Source organism: Mastomys coucha, unplaced genomic scaffold (genome assembly GCF_008632895.1).
Source record: "Mastomys coucha isolate ucsf_1 unplaced genomic scaffold, UCSF_Mcou_1 pScaffold21, whole genome shotgun sequence".
In the NCBI taxonomy this organism is placed as follows: domain Eukaryota; kingdom Metazoa; phylum Chordata; class Mammalia; order Rodentia; family Muridae; genus Mastomys; species Mastomys coucha.
Window position 1 is genome coordinate 26,765,665 of NW_022196904.1, and position 17,978 is coordinate 26,783,642.

Below are 17,978 nucleotides of genomic sequence, written 5' to 3' on the forward strand. Positions count from 1 at the left end.
GTTGGATTATCTGGGACTGAAATTGCAGGAGTCTGTAGCCACCAGGTAGTGCTGAGGATCCAGACCAGGTCCTCTGGAAAAGCCACCAGTGCTCCTAACCACTGAGCCATCAATCTAGCCCCCTCTTTCTCACTTTCAGAGGTTAAAAAGAAATCCCATTTCGAGCCAAGCAAATCTTTGCTTTCGGTTCCAAATAACCATTTGAAAGTCAAATGCATCTGCTTTCTCCGCACTTCCCCAGGACTATGAAAGAGCCCCCCCCCCCCACACACACACCAGGAAGGAAGGCAGAGAGCATTTCTTACGTCTAGTCCTTTACTGGTGGAAAGCAAGGGCCGTTTCTGCCTTTTATGTGGATTATTCTGGCAGTCTTAAAATTCAGTCTCTCTTCAGGATTATAGATTTAAAATTTTTAGTTTTGGTTACGTGAACATAATGAATAGTGCATCCATGAGGACAAGTACCTGAGGAGTCCAAAAGAGGGCGCTAGACCGCTCCTAGAGCGGGACATACAGGCAGTTGTGAGCTGCTGGCCGTGGGTGCTGGGAACAGAACTTGCATGCTCTGCAAGTGCAATACTTGTGTGTGTGTGTGTGTGTGTGTGTGTGTGTTACAGGGTATCTCTGTGTAGCCCTGGCTGACCTGAATATCATTATGTAGACCAGGCTGCCCTCCAACTCAGAGATCCTCCTACCTCTACCTCCAAATACTAGGATTAAAAGTGTGTACCACTATGTCCCGACACAATACACACTTCTGTTAAACCATTTGTCTGGTCCTCAGGGTTTTAGAAAAAAGTAGATGCAGATTCATATTTAGTAGACTACATGTACAATATAAAAGTTCTCTAAGCTTGACTCACTTGGCATATATGAGCTTGTGGCCCAGTTTCCTTTATACAAAAATAAACAAACAATCCAACTTTGGTACTAATGTGCTAAATATTCTTTCATATAGTGTGTGTGTGTGTGTTGTGTGTGTGTGTGTGCTCGCGCTCGCGCACATGTGTTTAAAGCTCCTTAAATTCCAAATTAAAGCTGTTACGTTTTGAACTCAGCTGCCAGGCTCACAACCCCCAGTTACTAGTGATACCAGCATCGCCCTTCCCTGTAACACGGGGTCAGACAGTTGGGCAGCTCTCTAGAAAACTAGCGCTCCTATTGGCTATCGAATAAATTCCAGGGATAGATAGGATTAGAGCTTCAAAGAGGATTCCCCAGCCTTCCCTCAAGGGAGGGTCAAACACTGTAGTCTAATTCTGGGATAAAGTAAGCTGGTGAGAAGGAGAACGTGCCTGTTTACATAGCACTGTAGCCCTTCCCGAAGCAGCAGCATCCTGTCCCTCCCCCATCTGGGGATGAGTAGGGAGCGGTCTTCTTTTGAAGCAAGTGTGCAGTGGATCCACCGCATCAAATTGAAACGACCTTCTTGGTTGTGACCCTAAATGAGGTCACAACACAAAACCTCTCGTAGCTGCAGCTCCTGGTGACTAATAGGCAATCTCTGCCAAGTGCAGTAGTGTACCACAGAGAAAGCACTTTGCACAAACCTCTATCAGTACACTCTCCCAAAGCCTGGGCCCCAAAGGATTAAGGTAACAAACCTCACGCACATCTTACTGTAATTGTCTAGGGAACAAAATGGCCCCCACCACTATGCTTGATACAACCCCACACCTTTACCAAATTGTCTCGTCTAAAGTAGAATGAGAGCTACCAACCAGCCCGAGGGCACCAAACTTGAGATATACGTATTAACCCATCAAACTCAAAGGGATCTGGGTTCATTGTGGACCGATTTCTATTAATAGGAGGTAAAGCTCCGGCAGACATTAGAGGTAATAGCCTGACTGCCTTGTGCTCTTAACTCCTCTTGGGCCAGCATGTTAAAAACAAAACAAAACATGTTTTGCCCAGGCAGAGTTGGGCCTTGAAAGGATCATGTTCTTTCGCACACATCCGGGCTCACTACCTCTCTCCTTAACGGTTCAAACCCCAAGCCCATGCCTTGGAAAGAGAAGGAGCAGCGGACGGCCGTTTGATATCAGTCAGCTCAGCTTTGCCACACATAAGGCGAGGGCCACAGCCACCAACAGCACGGCGCTGAAAACGGTGGCAGCCAGGGCCTTGCTGGGGTCGCAGGGTCCCGCGCGCTCTTCCACCGAAATGCCACCGGCGGAGGACGCGCCGGCACTGGCACCGGACAGGAGTTCCGCGCCTGCCGCTTGTCGCGCCTGTACAGTCCAGCGGGGCACGTTGACTTTCATTTCCATGTCGTCGATCATCTCGCCCACCTGGAGGACTTCGCGCTCCAACTGGGGCAGATCGGCGACATCAAAATCGCTCTCGGCTTCGTGCCGCAGGCTGCGGGCGCTCAGAGCGCGCGCGGCTACGGCAGAGGAGCGGCCGGCCACCCCAGTGCGAACAAGTGGCCGGCGCGGCGCGTGCAGCGGGAAGGAGGCTCCCAGCGCCAGTGCGCGCTGCATGTAGGCTTCGAGCAGGTCCAGGCAGCCCGAAAAGGCCACCCAGAGCCGCTCAAACTCGGCGCGCTCCTCGGTAGCTAAGCTCCGGTCGCGGAGCACGACGGTCAACCGGGCACCGGTGGCCATGGCCAGTTCCCGCGCCTTCTGGCGGGTCTTCTGCAGCTCTTCGCGTAGGTCCTGCGTGTCCGCGGAGCCGCCCACAGTAAGCACTAAGTGATGGTAGCACGCTGTGGTCTTGTTGAGCGCGTCCAGCAGCGCCTTGCACTCCTCTCTGGCCATGGCGCTGCCCTCGGGCGGTGGTGCCCCACTTGCACGCTTCAATGTCGCAAGTCGCCTCCAGCCCTGATGCCAACCTTGGGCAGGGTGGACTGAATGCTCCTCATGTCCTCGCCGCCGCTCTCAACGGAGTTCTCCAGAGACCCTCGACGTGCGCCTCCGCGGTCCCCACGGGCAGAGGCAGTCCGGTTACCTGCTCCCCATCCGCTCCTGCATTTTTCCCAGACGCGCTCCGGGTCACACGTAGTATCTTTGCACAACTTTCTTCTTCATGGGGGCTCCCTGAGAAGCCCAGAGTGCAGACCCCATCCTTGATCGACCCCAAGTCTCCAAGCTGAGCCGCGCGCCTTAGCCCAGGCCAAGGGCAGCAGGATCCAGTTTCCTAGGACACGCCTCCAGCCGCTGGTCTAGGCGGGGAGCTTCCTCCCCCACCCTCTGGACCAGGGGTAGGCGGGGCCCAGACCAGGGAGGTCAAGTGTGGCTCTCCCTCTTCTGCCGACCATTATAATTCTAGAACCTTAGCGCCCTGCAAATCCAAGTTGTCTTTTTTTCCTACTTTGCAGACGAGGAAAAGTGAGACTCAGTAGAAAGAATGCTTAGCTTATCGCAGCCCATGCTACTGAAGGGAAAGGACCAAGGGACACTGTATTCTCAGACCCTGTAGGCAATAGAGTAGGGTGGTTCGCAAGACTGGGCACCTCCAGTCTGCATCACCAGAAGCACAGACCGATCGGCCGAGTAGGATTGTTACTTAGATGGGCCTCTCTTTCTCCATCGCGCAGTCCATTTCAGGGACCCACTTTGGACCCCACCCCTAATATCAGATCTTCCTTAGGTCCCGCCTCTCGAATTCTGAGCACGCGCACACCCTGACTCTAGGCGGGGCTATCTTGAGTAGGAAGCGCGGAGTCGCCTGGGCCCCACCCCCGACTGAACTAGACTTACTGATTGCTCTGTTTACATGTCAGTCTCGGATAAAATGACCTCTTATTGGACAGACTGGAGTAGGGTTCCGCCCAACGGTGGAGTAAAGAGGTAGGCTGAAGAGTGGAGCCACCGCACCCGGGTGGTGGGCACTCAGGTCCCAGCCCTGGGCTCGGGAGGTGCTGTCGTAGCACAGAGGTGAAACTATGTAGCCTCTTAAGTAAGTGTCTTCTGCGGGTATCCTCCAGCGCCTCCCTACTCTGGAGAACGCTGAGGTCGGGCGGGGCCTGGGAGCGGAAGGGGGAGGGGCTCCCCGCTCTGAGGGGTAGCCCCTGGCTGGGCTCATGGGCCCCCGGGGCCCGGACCCGTTGCGGGCTGAGCCTCCCAGCTCTCCCGTTCCTCTGCTGTCCGCAGCGCGGCGCGCACGTTGTCCACTGCGTCCAGAGGGAAGCCTTGGCGGCGCGGAGAATGCATCTGTTCCTGGGGCTCCACGGCAGGCCCGGGTACCCCTGGAGCTGGGACTTGGGGCAGTGGGCAGAGCCGTAGCTCTTAGGCCATATGGCCTGGGAGGTTTTCCGATGGCCAAACTGGGTACTGAGGGAGGAGGCTGTGTGTACAGGTCCGGGTCTAGGCCAGCTGATTTGAGTTTCCGCGGGGCCTGAAAGTGAAGAGGCTATCTCTGCCTGCTTTACACGTGGCGAGATCCTCTTGTCCTGTAGGTAGAGAAGACTTAATGAAAAACCCAGGTACCCAGAGACGTTCAATTACTCAGAGTCTGTTCAGTTTCTTGGTTGAAAACGGACTGCCCAGAGGCGCGCGCGCCAGGCGGTGCCCCTCCAGCCTCTCCTCCAGCTTCAGGGGACGTGGACACTCAAGGCGGGGTGGGTGGCAGTGGAAGCAAGTGACACATCATCATATAGGAGTGAGAGGCTCAGGGTGAGAGAGGCTGGTGAGACTGGACAGACATAGTGCTCAGTGGCTGGGATTTCTGTTTGATTCTGTGGAGAGATGCTCCTGTTTTCATTAAACATTCAGTAAACTTCCCATTGATCCTGAGCGAAAGCAGCACATAGTAGGGTTTTGAGAGTCCCTCAGTGTAGGCCATGGTGGTGGTATGCCAGCCGATAGGATCTAGGGCCCTGAACCCCAGTACTTCCTGTCACTCAGGGGTCTGTCCTTCAGAAGTTGGGTGCTGTGGGACTTAGCCATTCTCGGGATGGGGGGGCGGGGTGATGATTGCAGCCATGCAGGAGCCACCCCAATGGGTTTTGATAGGGGGATAGGTTTTGCGACCAAATGGATGGGAGGAGAGAGAACCCATCCCTTTGGGAAGCTGTGGGGGCATGGGGAATGATGGGATTTCGAAAATAGACAAAGTCCAAACACCAAGCATGGACCATTCAGCTTGTTGGGGGCCAGTAGAGGGGGTGGCAGAAAGAAAGACAGAAGAATACTACGTAGACCTCACTGTTGGAGAGGTCACTTGGGTGTGGTTCACCAGGACAGGTATGTGTGCAATCTGGGGGGCAGAGGAAGAAGATGGATGAAGGAGTAGTTGTTGGGAAAGCAGCCAGGGTCTTGGAGTTGGGTGAGGGTGTATTGCTGGGTTAGACCTCGGGCAAGCTCCCCCCAGCAGGCAGCATTTCTAGGAGAGCAGCAGTGGTGTCTGCACACAGGGCCTGGGGTCAAGGTCATGAATGGGCCTCCATGTGCTTACCGGACTGTGCTGTCCTCATACCAGGCCCCGCTGCAGGCTTTTTGTTATTGATTTGTCTGGGTGCTGTTCAATGATTTTGTGCTGTTAGGTCACTCCCTGGTTATTAGCCGGTGACATTAGGTTGGTGTCCAGTAACATCTTCCTCTCCAAGGGGTGCCGATTATAGATGACAGACCTAGAGAGGAGTCAGTTCAGAGGAATCTGGATTAATGTGTCGTGAGGTTGGCCATCTTTGGGAGCCACTAAGAGCCGGCCCTCTGAGTGCCTGCCTATCTGCCTGAGATCCTGGCAGGGAGATGGGTGCATAGCTGTTCCATCTGCAACTCCAGGGAGCAGGGTGATAGGGTGATTCTGAGCAGTGATCATACCCCTCCAAACTTAAACTGCTTCCCTGATCATTTCTCCCTCACACCACAGGTTCCAGTGTCACCCTGTTTGACCAGCTTTGAGCACTTTTTATTTTTACCTTCTTGGCTGCTATCTGGGATTAACCCTTCACCTACCTGGGAGAGGCAGCTCCCCAGGTCCTCTCGCTTCCTCTTAGCCTCGAAGTGAGCTGAATGTGGGTGTTAAAGCTGAGTGCTTTAACACAGGGTTTACGGACAGTATAGCCCCATCTGTAAATTTTACAAGGCCAGAAGGACTAGGGACCAGAAAGCACAGATTACATCCCTGGGCTTCATTTGATATTAAAAATAGATGAATAGAAACGGTTCCCTTTTTATCACCACCCCACCCCTCCCTTTGAATCACTTGGAAAGTGTGCATGATTAGGGTCTTTGGTTCTGAACCTCTAAGGGTTCCTGTAACGTTTCTGGGAGGCATTGTCTCCCCAGGCTGGATTCTGCAGAGCAGGGCTGTACCCAGTCCCCAGATGGCTCCCGGCTACCCAGACTCATCTGAGTTGTGAGGACAGCCGAAGACCACAGAACCACACGGCAGTGTGCATGCTGTCTCCTGCAATGTTCAGACTTTCTCCACGTGGCTCGCTTGTTCACAGGGTAGCTGGTGTCAGGTGGCTCACATTCCAGGGTATTTGACATTTCTGACTCATGCTACTGACTCTTCTGTCAATTTTCATTTGAGGTCTGTCAGGGATGGTCCGGTGCCCCTTGGTTTTGGATTCTTAAGACTTCTGTGAACGGAACTCACAACCTCCTGAACCCTTAGCGTTGCTTTGGTCCTCATCTCAGTGTCTTCCCCATCCCCTGCTATTCCTTTTCTTTTCTGGCCATATCTCCTTGCTGGGGAGTGACTGAGTATTTTGCCAGTGTCATGTGTCCTTCCCCAGCTTTATCTCACCATCACGTACATCCTGTTTCTCAAGTGGTTTTTATCTGAAGCACCTCCAGCTGTCACACTATGCCCCATGGAATCAACTATTAGAAACCAGGAAGAATGCTATTCCCTTATGGCTTTGTCTGCCCAAAACTTCATTCTCTGCTTCTCTTGGGGGGGAGGGGTATCATGAGCGGATTATCTGGCTCCAGCAATAATTGAATTCAATGAATCAGACACCTGAACCATCGCCAAGATCTCCCTGGGGGCCTGAGGAGGGATTACTTACACCCACTTTTTTTTCTTTTAGACTCTTCTTAAAAGTTCCTTTAGATCCTCCTGTGGGAGGAACTAAGGCCCCAGTGAGAAGAGTGGGGCCAGTAGTCAAGTCAGCTCTCACTGGGCCAAGAGATTTGGTGTTGGGCCTGTGTGGCTATCTGTCAGGCAAACTTTTTTATCTGGGTAGATGGAGTTTACGGTCTTGTGTGTATGTGTAGAAATCGGAGGACACGAGCTGGAGAGAGGTGGCTCTGTGGTTAAAGAGCACTGGCTGCTCTTGCAGAGGAGCCAGGTTCAATTGCCAGCTCTTACATGGTGGCTCACAACCATCTAGAACTCCAGGGGGTTATGATGCCCTCTTCAGGCTTCTACATGTGCCAGGCATGCACATGATTCACAGTCATACATGTCAGCAAAACATCCGTGCACTTAAAATAATAACAAAAATAATAATTAAAAAAAGAAGTTAGAAGACAGCTTGCAGGAGTCAGTTCTCTCCTGGGGATCGAACTCAAGTCATCAGGATTGGCAGCAAGTGTCCTCATCCACTGAGCCATTTATCTCATGGGCCACATTCATTTTAATTTTAAAGTGATGATTTTTTATTAAAAGTGTACTTTGAATAGGTTACAATATATAAACTCAGTTTTAGCTTTTTTTTGTTTTGTTTTTTGTTTTTTTGTTTTTTTGAGACAGGGTTTCTCTGTGTAACCCTGGCTGTCCTGGAACTCACTCTGTAGACCAGACTGGACTCGAATTCAGAAATCTGCCTGCCTCTGCCTTCCAAGTGCTGGGATTAAAGGTGTGCGCCACCACTGCCCGACTTGTTTTTTTGTTTTTTTTGTTTGTTTGTTTTGTTTTGTTTGTTTTTAATGTGGCTACCAGACATTTATAGCAGGCATGGTGGTGCACACCTGGAGTCTCAGATACTTAGAGAGTAGAGTTACAATGATCACATGAGGCCAGGGGTTTGAGGTCATAGGGTGCAAATAAAAACAAGTACAGTTGGCTGGCAAGGCGGTGCAGTCAGTAACCTTGAATCCATCCCCACGACCTGCCCTGCCCACATTTTGGAAGGGGAGAACTAAGGCCCAGGAGTTGCCCTCTTGACGGTCACATGCACACTGTAGCACATGTTCCTCACCCATGTGCAAAAGCAAAAAAAGTAGAAAATGTAATAATTCAAACCAAATACACTAAGATTTCTATTTGAAAATGTAATAATTCAAAACAAAACGAGTGCAATAAGAATTTCCATTTGACCATCTGGTCTGTGTCTATAACCCTATTTTTTTCCTACCTCTTTTTGAGTAGCTCAGGTCTAGGCCATTGAAACTGAGTAGGGCGAGGAAATAGCACACGAGGACTTGGGAGTGTGGCAGAGACAGCTTTCCCAACTGGTGTGAAACACAGAGATGGTGCCAAAAGCGATGTTGGGACAATCGGCTTACCATATGGAAAAATGAAATTAGCGGCCGATTTATAGCATATGCAAAAATAAAATCCAGATGGGTTGGAGATGGGGATGTGAGAAAGTTTAGGGTTTTTAGATGTTCCAGGGGCTATGCTTGTGGAATTGGAGGGGTCCTGGTTTCAGGAGGCCTTTGCTGTGTAACCAAGTCAGAACTTGACAGCTCCCAGCTGCCCTCATTTTGTTATTCTCTGGATGTTTTCGTTGGCATAACCGTGAGACTGCATTTTGTTCCCGCATGGCTCAGTTCATTAGATCACACGGGCTCGTCTCTCTCCCTTCCATGGTTTTTCCCTTTCTTGGGCTGTTTCCCAGCATGCTGTCCTCAGGGTATATTGAGAATGAGGGTGGAATATACAAGGCCCCTTGAGGCTGATGCTCAGAAGCCATAGCCAGTTAAGTCAGGCCATACAGTTGACTCAGGGTGAAAAGAAAAGACATGGAGAAAGCTGGGCATAGGGTGGAGACTCTAGTACAATTCCAGAGCTGGGGACACTGCAGTAGGACAGCCCCAGAGCTGTGGGAACTGTGGTAGGAGGATCCTGATTGTGAGGTTAGGTTGGGCTGCATACATAGTGAGGTCTTGCTTCAAGCAAAACAACAAAAACAAAGTGGTTGGGCATTTAGGTCATTGGTATGGAGTGCTTGCCTAGCAAGCGTGAGGAGCTCTGAGAGGGGGGGAAGGGCCGTGTGCACTCATGGTAGCACACGCATGGGTTTGTGTGTCACTACAATCAAAAAGCACAAAAAAGGCCGGGCAGTGGTGGTGCACACCTTTAATCCCAGCACTTGGGAGGCAGAGGCAGGCAGATCTCTTTGAGTTCAAGGTCAGCCTGGTCTACAGAGTGAGCTCCAGGTTGACTGGGATGTAGTGAGGGCCCTGTCTCTATTCACGGCTTTCCCCTCCCTTGTTGCAGGAAGCTCACTTGGATCCCCCTGCAGTCCATATGGCTCTGTATGATGAAGATCTCCTGAAAAACCCTTTCTACCTGGCCCTTCAGAAGTGGCGCCCTGACTTGTGCAGCAAGGTGGCCCAGATCCATGGCATTGTAAGTCTACCGGCTTCACGTGTGAGCAGTGTCAGGAATGTGGCAGGCGAATGAGACATTTAGAGGAAGTCAGTTACAGAGCTGTGGAGTTAAACGAAGCCCTGTGGTGTTCCACCCACCCCCCCCCCCGGGGGGAGGTGTTACCCAATATTGGATTTGTGCTTGAACAGTGAGGGGCCACCTCAAGCTCCTTCCTGGATGAAGTGTCCTGAGACTGAAGCCTGGTGTCTTAGGGTTTCTATTGCTGTGATGAAATACCATGACCAAAAAGCAAGTTGGCAAGGAAAGGGTTTATTTGGCTCACAGTTTGGCACTGTTCATCACTGAAGGAAGTCAGTGCGGAACTCAAAACAGAGCAGGATCCTGGAGGCAGGAGCTGATGCAGAGCCATGGTGGGTGCTGCTTACTGGCTTGGCTCACATGGCTTGCTCAGCCTGACCAGGGATGCCATTGCCCAGAATGGACTGGGCCCTCTGCCATCAATCACTAATTAGAAAAATACCTTACAGCCAGATCTTATGGAGGCATTTTCTCAGTTGAGGTTCCCTCCTCTCAGATGATGCCAGCTTGTGTCAAGTTGACATAAACCAGCCAGGACATCCTGTCTCTAAACTCTTGCCCCTCATCTAGGTAGATCGTACCTTCGTCCTGGTACTCAGCTCCCTTACTTCCTTGTTGTCTGTGAGTGCTCCTAGAACGCAAGTATCGTAGTCCTCCCTGGTTCTCAGCAGTCCTCCTCTGTTCAGCTGAGTACTCTCCTGTGGAAGCAGGGAGCATGTGAATGCATACAGAGTGGCATGGTTAGTTTTAAATGCTCCTCAGCTTCTGCAGAGGACCCAGGTTCAGGTCTCAGCACCAGCTTAATAATTAAGTCAAAATATGTCATCTTGACATACCTAGAATAACCTGAGGAGAAAGTCTCAATTGAGGAATTAATCAGGATCAGGCTGGCCTGTGGCTGTGTCTAGGGGGAGGATTGTCTGCTTGTTAACTGATTCAGGAAGACATAGCCCAGTGTGTGCTACATTGTTTCATGAGCCTTGAACTTCGGAAGCCTGAAGAAAACTAGCTGGGGCATAAGCGACAGCAAGCAGGCAGCATGGTGCATCTGTTTCTTGATGTTTGACAGTGGCATAATGTGACTGTCTGCTAGATTTCCTGGCTCCACATCCCCCCAGTGATGGCCAGTACCTGGAAATCTAAGTCAAGTAAATCGTTTCTTCTCCTATGCCACTTTAGGTCAGGATTTTTTTTATCCCAACAACAGGAAGGAAACTAGGCTATAGCCACATCTCAAAAGCCTCCAGGGTGGGGCCAGGGAACAGGAATAGAAGAAGCATTTGGGAGCAACGGTGGCATTGGGAACCTGTGCTGCCTGGAGTGGGCACCCCCATGTCTTGGTGTTGCAGATCTTCCCAGTACTTGGGTTGGGAGCTTTAGTCAGTTTTCTTGATAATGTGACAAAATGCTTAGCAGAAACCACCTAGTGGAGAAGAGTTGGGTGTTGAGCTTTCTGTCTTCTAGTGAGTGGATCTTTGTGTGGTGGTGGGAGTCTGTGATGCAGGATGTTCTTCACCTCAGGGTCCGGAGGGAAAGTGCAAGGGAGGGAATAGAGACCAACTTAGTCTACAGGGGCATGCCTACCAATGACCTGCTTCGACCAGGTAGGCCCCCACAGCCTAAGCTTTCAGAGCCTTCTCAAAAGGGCCACTAGCTGGGGACCAAGGCTCCAACATGTGAGCCTGCCTATGAGGGAACATTCCTCATTTGCACATTAGTGGTTGTCCTGGCTTGTGTCTCTCATGAAGGGAAGTCGGGGCAGGAACTCAAGGCAGGAACAGAAGCAGAGACCACAAAGGAGTGTGGCCTTCTGGCTTCTTCACCATGGCTTGCTTAGCTGCTGTCTTCCACAGCCCAGGACCACCTGCTCAAGGATGGCTCTGCCTACAATGGGCTGGCCCTCTCACATCAGTCGTTCATCAGGAAAATGCCCACAGTCCAGTATGGTGGAAACCTCTTTTCAAGTTGAGGGTCTTTCTTTCCAGATAACTCTAGCTTGAGTCAAGTTGACAAAAAAAAAAAAAAAAAAAAAACCAAAAAAAAAAAACCAACCAGGGTAGTAGGTGGCGGCGGCAGTGTTGTCATCATTGTCATTGTTGTCTTCCTCTCTCTTCCTTTTCCTCTCTCTTGCTCTTCTTCTTCCTCTTCTCTTCTTCTTTCTCTTTCTCCTCCTTCTCTTCTTCTTCCTCCCACTCCTTCCTTCCTCTTTCTTCTTTTCCTTTTTTATTTTTTTAAAATCAGTGCCAAAGAGGAAAATCAGGATTTTGTACATGCCAAGCAGGGGCTCTACCACTGAGCCATTGCCTGAAGCCCCTCACTAGGAGAGTCTAGGCAAGTGCTCTACCACTGAGCCACACCCCCAGACCCTCACTGGGAGAGTCTAGGCAGGGGCTCTATCATTGAACTATCCTACTATCTTATGTGTGAGTTTGTGTGTATGAAGGCAAATCTGTATGTGTATGTGAAGGTCACAGGTCAGCCTCAGGTGACATTCCTCAGACTACACGGCTCTTTTCTCCTTGATATTGAGTCCCTCACTCGATCAGTACACACCTACGCAGCTAGGCTGACTAGCCTACCGTCCTGGGGTTCTTTTGCTTCCTCGGTGCTGGGAGTCCACATATGCTCCACCAGACCAGTTTTGTCTGGCTTTTTCACATGAGTTCCAGAGGTTAAGTTGCGGTCCGGCACCTCACTGACCGAGCTAGCCTCAGTTTCTTTTTCCACACTTCCTTTTAAGTTGAGCGCACCGAGTGTGTTGTGTTGTCCTTGACTCTACTTGGCAAGTCCCTGTTGGCTTTTGTGTCCTGCTCCCTTCTCACCTCACATCGAACTTTCGCTTCTCTTCTCCTGCGGTGACTTGCTCAGGTCAGGCCTCTGAGGATTTGAACCAAAGGAGAAGTTTAGCTTGCTCAGGTCAGCCTCCAGTTGCCAGTGGCTTTTCTGGAAAACCAGAAGTAACTTGTGTCTTGTTTCTGCCCACAGGAGCCTCCTTTTCTAGAGGCTTGTTCTGGCTTTTATGATTAGTATTTTCCTTCATGTGTTTTAATTTTTGGTCTTTTAATTTGGATTTTGAAAGCCATAGAATTCAGTATACAAAAAAATAAAAATTAGAGGCGGAATGTGACCAAACAGGTCGGTAACTCAAACATGTGAGTCTGTGGCCAGCATATGTTACATAGTGGGACTTGTCTTATAAATCTCCAATAAATAAGTAAAGAAACAGATAAAGGGCTGGAGAGAAGGCTCGGTGGTCAGAGCATGTGAGGACCCAAATTCAATACTGAGATCCCAGCCATGTGTGCACCATAGTACTCAGCCCCATCTTTTGAAATAGGACTCTGCTCCAGCCACAGATCCACCTGGCTCACTCTGGTGATATGTTTCTGGCCTTCCTTGGTCCTGTTGGGTGAGGCCAGCTTCCCTGTAGAAGTCAATTGTGGGATGAACTACTCTGCCACTGTACTCAGGGTAGGGCTGAAGCTGGGTGGCTCCCTCTGTTCCCCCCTTTGCCCCCCACCCCCGTCGTTCGAGACATGGGCAAATGGGTCACAGCTGTTCACTGTGCAGTGTGATCTACATGTTTGTTAGTGAAGTAAAAAACAGACCATTGCAATTGCTTCTAGAAAGTTCCTCATCCTTCCTGTCACTTCTGAGAGAGCAATGTGGGATCGTCAGCTTAGTGCTTAATTTTTGTCCCGGGAGCTTGCCACTGGGGCCAAGCATTAACCAGCCTAGAATCTTCTCTGGAGATCAGAGTCCTTTATGGGAATAGCATTAACTTTTCTTGTTGCCGTGACCAACCTAAGGAGGGAGGGTTGATTTGATACCGGTTTTGGAAGATTATGTTCCATCATACTGGAGTAGTTGGAGTGTTGGCAGAGACGTCTCCATATTATGGAGGAACAGGAAGCAGACTACAAGACCCGGAGCCAGGTACAAACAGCTCTGACCTTCCAAGGCCCCGCTTTAGTGACTGCTTCCGTTCTCCAGGCTCTACCCTAAAGAATTCCATAGACTACTAGATGGCAGTGCAAGCTGGGGACAGAGTATTTAAGATGTGAGCTGTGGGAGACATTTCAGATTCAAACCATAACCATGGAACTTTAAAAAAAAAAAAAGATAAATTCACCATTTTAAAAACTGTCTTGGGACTGGAGAGATGGCTCAGTGGTTAAGAGAATAGCACTGGCTGATCTCAGAGGACCCAGGTCATTACCTGGTGGCTCACAACTGTCTATAACTCTAGTTCCAGTGGATCTGACACCCTGTTCTGGCCTCTGTGGGCAGTGTGTAGAAATGCAGTGTATAAGCATATGCATAGGCAAACCACTCAAACATTTAAAATAAAAATGATGGAATAATAAATGTCTTTCTGGAGCATCAGCTGACTCTGGCACTTTCCCCTACAGACAAACTGGCATGCTACCCTGCTCTGCCAGTCTGCAGTAGCATGGAGGTGGCAGCTGAGGGGGAAGGCTGACCGGTCTCCTACTTAGCCCAGCCACTGCTGGAGCTGGCTTCATTCCAGGGCTTCCTTTCCTGGGAGGATGCTTCTTCCTGACCCATGGTTGCACCATGGAAATGCCTCCTCCCACACCCCTCATCTTTCAGTCACAGGAACCTGTGACACCCACCTTGTTCTAATAGTCACCTCTGTGCTTATTATCCAGGCTAATAACGCACCTGGGGCTTTCTGAGAGTGACTTGGGCAGGTCTGTCTCCAGGGACTCTTGTCCACAGGCAGCTGTTTCCCGACTTTGTAGGAGAGGTATATAATTAAGATCTACCTCCAAGGTGAGACATCAGCTCCCCGCCCCCCCCCCATGACTTATTTACATTCATCTAGAGTTGGGCAGAATGAATTTATGTGGGTTACTTACAGGGCTTTGGGCCACTGCTAATGGCTACATTTTCTTAAGTTGACAACCCACTGCTTTTTTTGAGATCCCCATTTTACAATGACTCTAAGCACAGCAGAATTGATACAGACTTAGGTTCAGGCACAACCTGTGTCAAAGCAAAACAGGTGACTATAAACTCAGACAATGCCAGGCTTGGGAAAAGTTACTTGATCATTATCGGAGGTTCTGCTGGGCTCAGCAAACACTGTGCAGCTGTGGGAAGGACGATTTTCTCACCACAGTCTGGTGCACAGAACAGCTGAGTGGTGGCTTACTGCACAGTGGAGTCACTCACTGGGAGGCGAAGGACTCCCAGTCCCAGTGAGAAGGGAGAATCTCTTATAAGCCTCACCTGTCAATAAAGCCTATGGCCAATGAGCTGAGGCAGGAAATAGGAGGTGGGACACTGGCAGGAAGAGAGAGGACTCTGGGAAAAAGTGAGAGAATAAGAGGGAGATTTGCCTGGGAACTAGGGGAGACTGACAGAAACCAACAAGTAGCAGACTTAAGGAGAAAATGAGGAGAGAGATTGGAACGTGATGCTGAGGAAGATGCTGAGGAGACTCAAAGAAAGAAATAGTCGGAGCTGAAGAGAGGTAACTAACCAAGTGGTAGACATAAGAGTTTAAATAAGTTACGAGCTAGTGAGGGAATGAGCCAAAGCTTTTGGCCTAGGCATTTGTTAGTAAGTAATCAGTCTCAGAGCCATCATTCTGGGAGCAGGGGCTTGAAAGGGAAAGCAGATTGTCCCTTTTTACACTGGTTCATATCAACTGCCTTGAGAGAGTTGTCCAGGTTTCCAGTGTGACCTGGAGGACGGGTCCATTTGCTTGTCAGAAAAATTAAAAGAAGGCAGGTAGGTACCAGAGGGGGAGGATCTGGAGTTCCAGGCTGGCCTGGGCTACCTAGTAAGGCCTTCTCTCAAAACAGCAGCAACAAAAAGCAAGCAAACAAGCAAAAAACAAGGGCTGGGGCTGTCTTTAGCTAATTGGTGGGGGACTTTCTGTAGTAGGGCGGTCCTCTCCCTTGAAATGGAAGGGGTTAGCCTCCTTTCCAGGAAACTGGGGAAGGCAAGTGTGTGAAATTGGAGGGTCCCCTGTTCAGTCAATGAACGAATGCCACTTACTCTACCCGGCATGTTTGGTGATGTGAATCCAGTGTGGTTGGGTGCTGGGCACGGGAAGGTGTGCCAGTGAGCAAACAGGATGTTCGTTTAATTAGGGTGGTGTTTCCCAGGACACACAGAAGCTTCGTGTCCTGTGACAGTCGTATGAAGCCAGGAGCAGGCCTGTTCCATGGATAGACAGTGCCTCCCCCTCCTCAGTGTAGCAGCAGTGGCCATCACAAAGCCTCCAAGGCTGACATTACATGCCCCCAGAACTGCTGCTAGGCACCTGCTTGCTAGAACCCATTCTTTGTCTTCTGTGTGTGCTTACTGTGAGCTGTACTTTTTTTTTAAAGGTTTATTTATGAATTATGAGTATACTGTTGCTGTTTTCAGTCACACCAGAAGAAGGTATCAGATCCCATTACAAATGGTTGTGAGCCATCATGTGGTTGCTGGGAATTGAACTCAGAACCTCTAGAAGAGCAGTCAGTGTTCTTAACTGCTGAGCCATCTCTCCAGCCCCTTTTTATGTGGTCCTGAGGTCCCATAGCTGGGAGTTGTTTCTCATTTTGAAGTTGATACCCAGAGGCCTCCCTTTAGTTTTAAATTAAGATTTCAGATCTGATGGGGCCTGGAGAGATGGCTCAGCAGTTAAGAGCACTTGCAGCTCAGCTCATTCGTGAAGTCTAGAGTTCGGATCCTAGCACCCGTATCAGCTGGCTGACAAATGCCTGTAACTACAGCTTTCAAGGAATTGGACAATCTCTTCCAGCTTCTATGGGCACCCAAACACACATGCTAAGTAAATAAAGTTCAATCATTTTTCCTTTACATCAACAAATGCTTACAATTTCAGATTTTTTGGAGACAATATCCCAGGTTGGCCTTGAATTTTGAGGCTGACTTTGTACCAATCAATCCCCTGCTGGGCCTCTTTGAGTGCCAGGTCACAGGCATATATGCCACTATGTCTATTTTTTCTTCAGTGCTGGGGACTCACAAAGGAGTTTAGCAGAAGCTACAGAATAGAGTTTAAACACATAAAAGGAAGTTTCATTTTTTCTGAATATAAACAGCGAAGACAGGAATATCAGAAATTAACCATCTGGGCCAGAGTAGAGGCCTATTGGTTAAGAGCACTTGCTGCTCTTAGAGAGGGGCTGAGTTCAATTCCTACCACACACATGGAGTCATAATGGTCTGTAACTCCAGTTCCAGGGTTTCAGCACCCTTTTCTGGCCTGTGTGGGTATGGTATGCATGTAGTGCATAGATACCCATTCAGGCAAAATTTGTACAAAAAATTTAAAACAATGTTTTAAAAATAATGTTTTTAAGAAAAAAAAGTAGGAGGAAATTAGAGAAATTTGAAGTGGGCATTTGTGCATAACAATGCATTGTGGTTCTGCTTTTCATTTTCATTTTATTTTTTAAAATTTATGTGTCTATGTGCATGTTTGTGTGTGGGTTTGTGCAATGCCCCTAGAGGCCAGAAGAGGGCGTTGGACTCCCGTGACTGACAATGGGTGCTGGGAACCACCGGGCGGTCTAGCCAGCCCCATGTTCTGTTTCTTAAAAAGAAGGCTCATTGTTCAGATATGCATTCCTAAAAATATATGTGGATGAGTCACTTCTCTACCTTATGTAATTTTTCTGGGAATTGCTTCAAAATAACTGTGTATAGATAGTGATGACACAGGACTGGACACTGAATTCCTAATTTTGGAAGATGCAAGAAGGACAGTCTACTTCTACAAATTAAACAAGTTAAGCTGGGTGTGGTGGTATGTGCCTTTTATCCTGGCACTGAGAATCAGATGCAGGTGGAACTCTGTGAGTTTGAGGCCAACCTGGTCTACACAGTGACTTCCAGGACAGCCAGGGATAATAGAGAGACCCTGTCTCAAAAGAATATTTTTTTTTTTAAAAAAAGAAACAAGTTAGGGCTCATGAGTTGGATCAGAGAGGGGGGCGGGGAGAGACAGAGAGAGAAAGGAGGGGAAAGGCAAGTAAGAGCATTTGCTGCCAATCATAACAAGCCACGCTTCTTGCCTTAACCAGAACCGTTTTCCAAGTAAGCTGGCATCTCTCACCAAGTCCTCTGCAGGACAGATTCCCGCTGAGGCTCCTTGGAGACACCCGGGGCCAGGCCTCAGAAGTCACACAGCACTCTGTCCACCAATCACTGAGCTTCCTTCTTTTCTAGGTCCTAGTGCCCTGCAGAGGAAGCCTGCCGGGCAGTGTGCAGGCCTCCTGCCAGTTCGAGTCCTATGTTTTGGTACCCACGGAAGGACACTTTCAGACCTTAGATGGAAAGGTATTCACTTCTTCTAGGGTGGCTCAGGATTGATGGGGGGGGGGGCAGACAGAGACAAGATAACCCCATTTTTTTCAGCCTTTTACATTGTTGGCATAAATATTGATTTTTATA

At 49.4% G+C, this 17,978-nt stretch overlaps 2 protein-coding genes across 4 annotated transcripts in view; one reads left to right on the plus strand and one right to left on the minus strand.

Moving 5' to 3' along the window:
* Window positions 1-1,922: 1,922 nt before the first annotated feature.
* Rgs9bp (regulator of G protein signaling 9 binding protein) lies at window positions 1,923-3,499 on the minus strand. Its single transcript, XM_031384282.1, has one exon. The coding sequence runs from the start codon at window positions 2,759-2,761 to the stop codon at window positions 2,048-2,050; it is 714 nt and encodes a 237-aa protein (XP_031240142.1). The 5' UTR covers window positions 2,762-3,499; the 3' UTR covers window positions 1,923-2,047.
* Window positions 3,500-3,762: 263 nt separating this feature from the next.
* Window positions 3,763-17,978, plus strand: part of Ankrd27 (ankyrin repeat domain 27) — a 53,436-nt gene continuing 39,220 nt past the window's right edge. Inside the window, exons 1-3 of one of the 3 annotated variants that reach the window (XM_031386213.1) lie at window positions 3,763-3,902; window positions 9,345-9,476; window positions 17,754-17,864. In XM_031386213.1, the coding sequence (XP_031242073.1) occupies window positions 9,375-9,476; window positions 17,754-17,864 (213 nt within the window). In that variant the 5' untranslated portion in view covers window positions 3,763-3,902; window positions 9,345-9,374. Of the gene's footprint in view, window positions 3,903-3,961; window positions 4,186-9,344; window positions 9,477-17,753; window positions 17,865-17,978 lie in introns of those variants that run through there. The other 2 variants (XM_031386212.1, XM_031386211.1) reach the window with 2 other exon arrangements.

Bases quoted from the DNA above. Each gene is read 5' to 3' on its own strand.
- Rgs9bp (XM_031384282.1), bottom strand. From the start codon at position 2,761: ATGGCCAGAGAGGAGTGCAAGGCGCTGCTGGACGCGCTCAACAAGACC.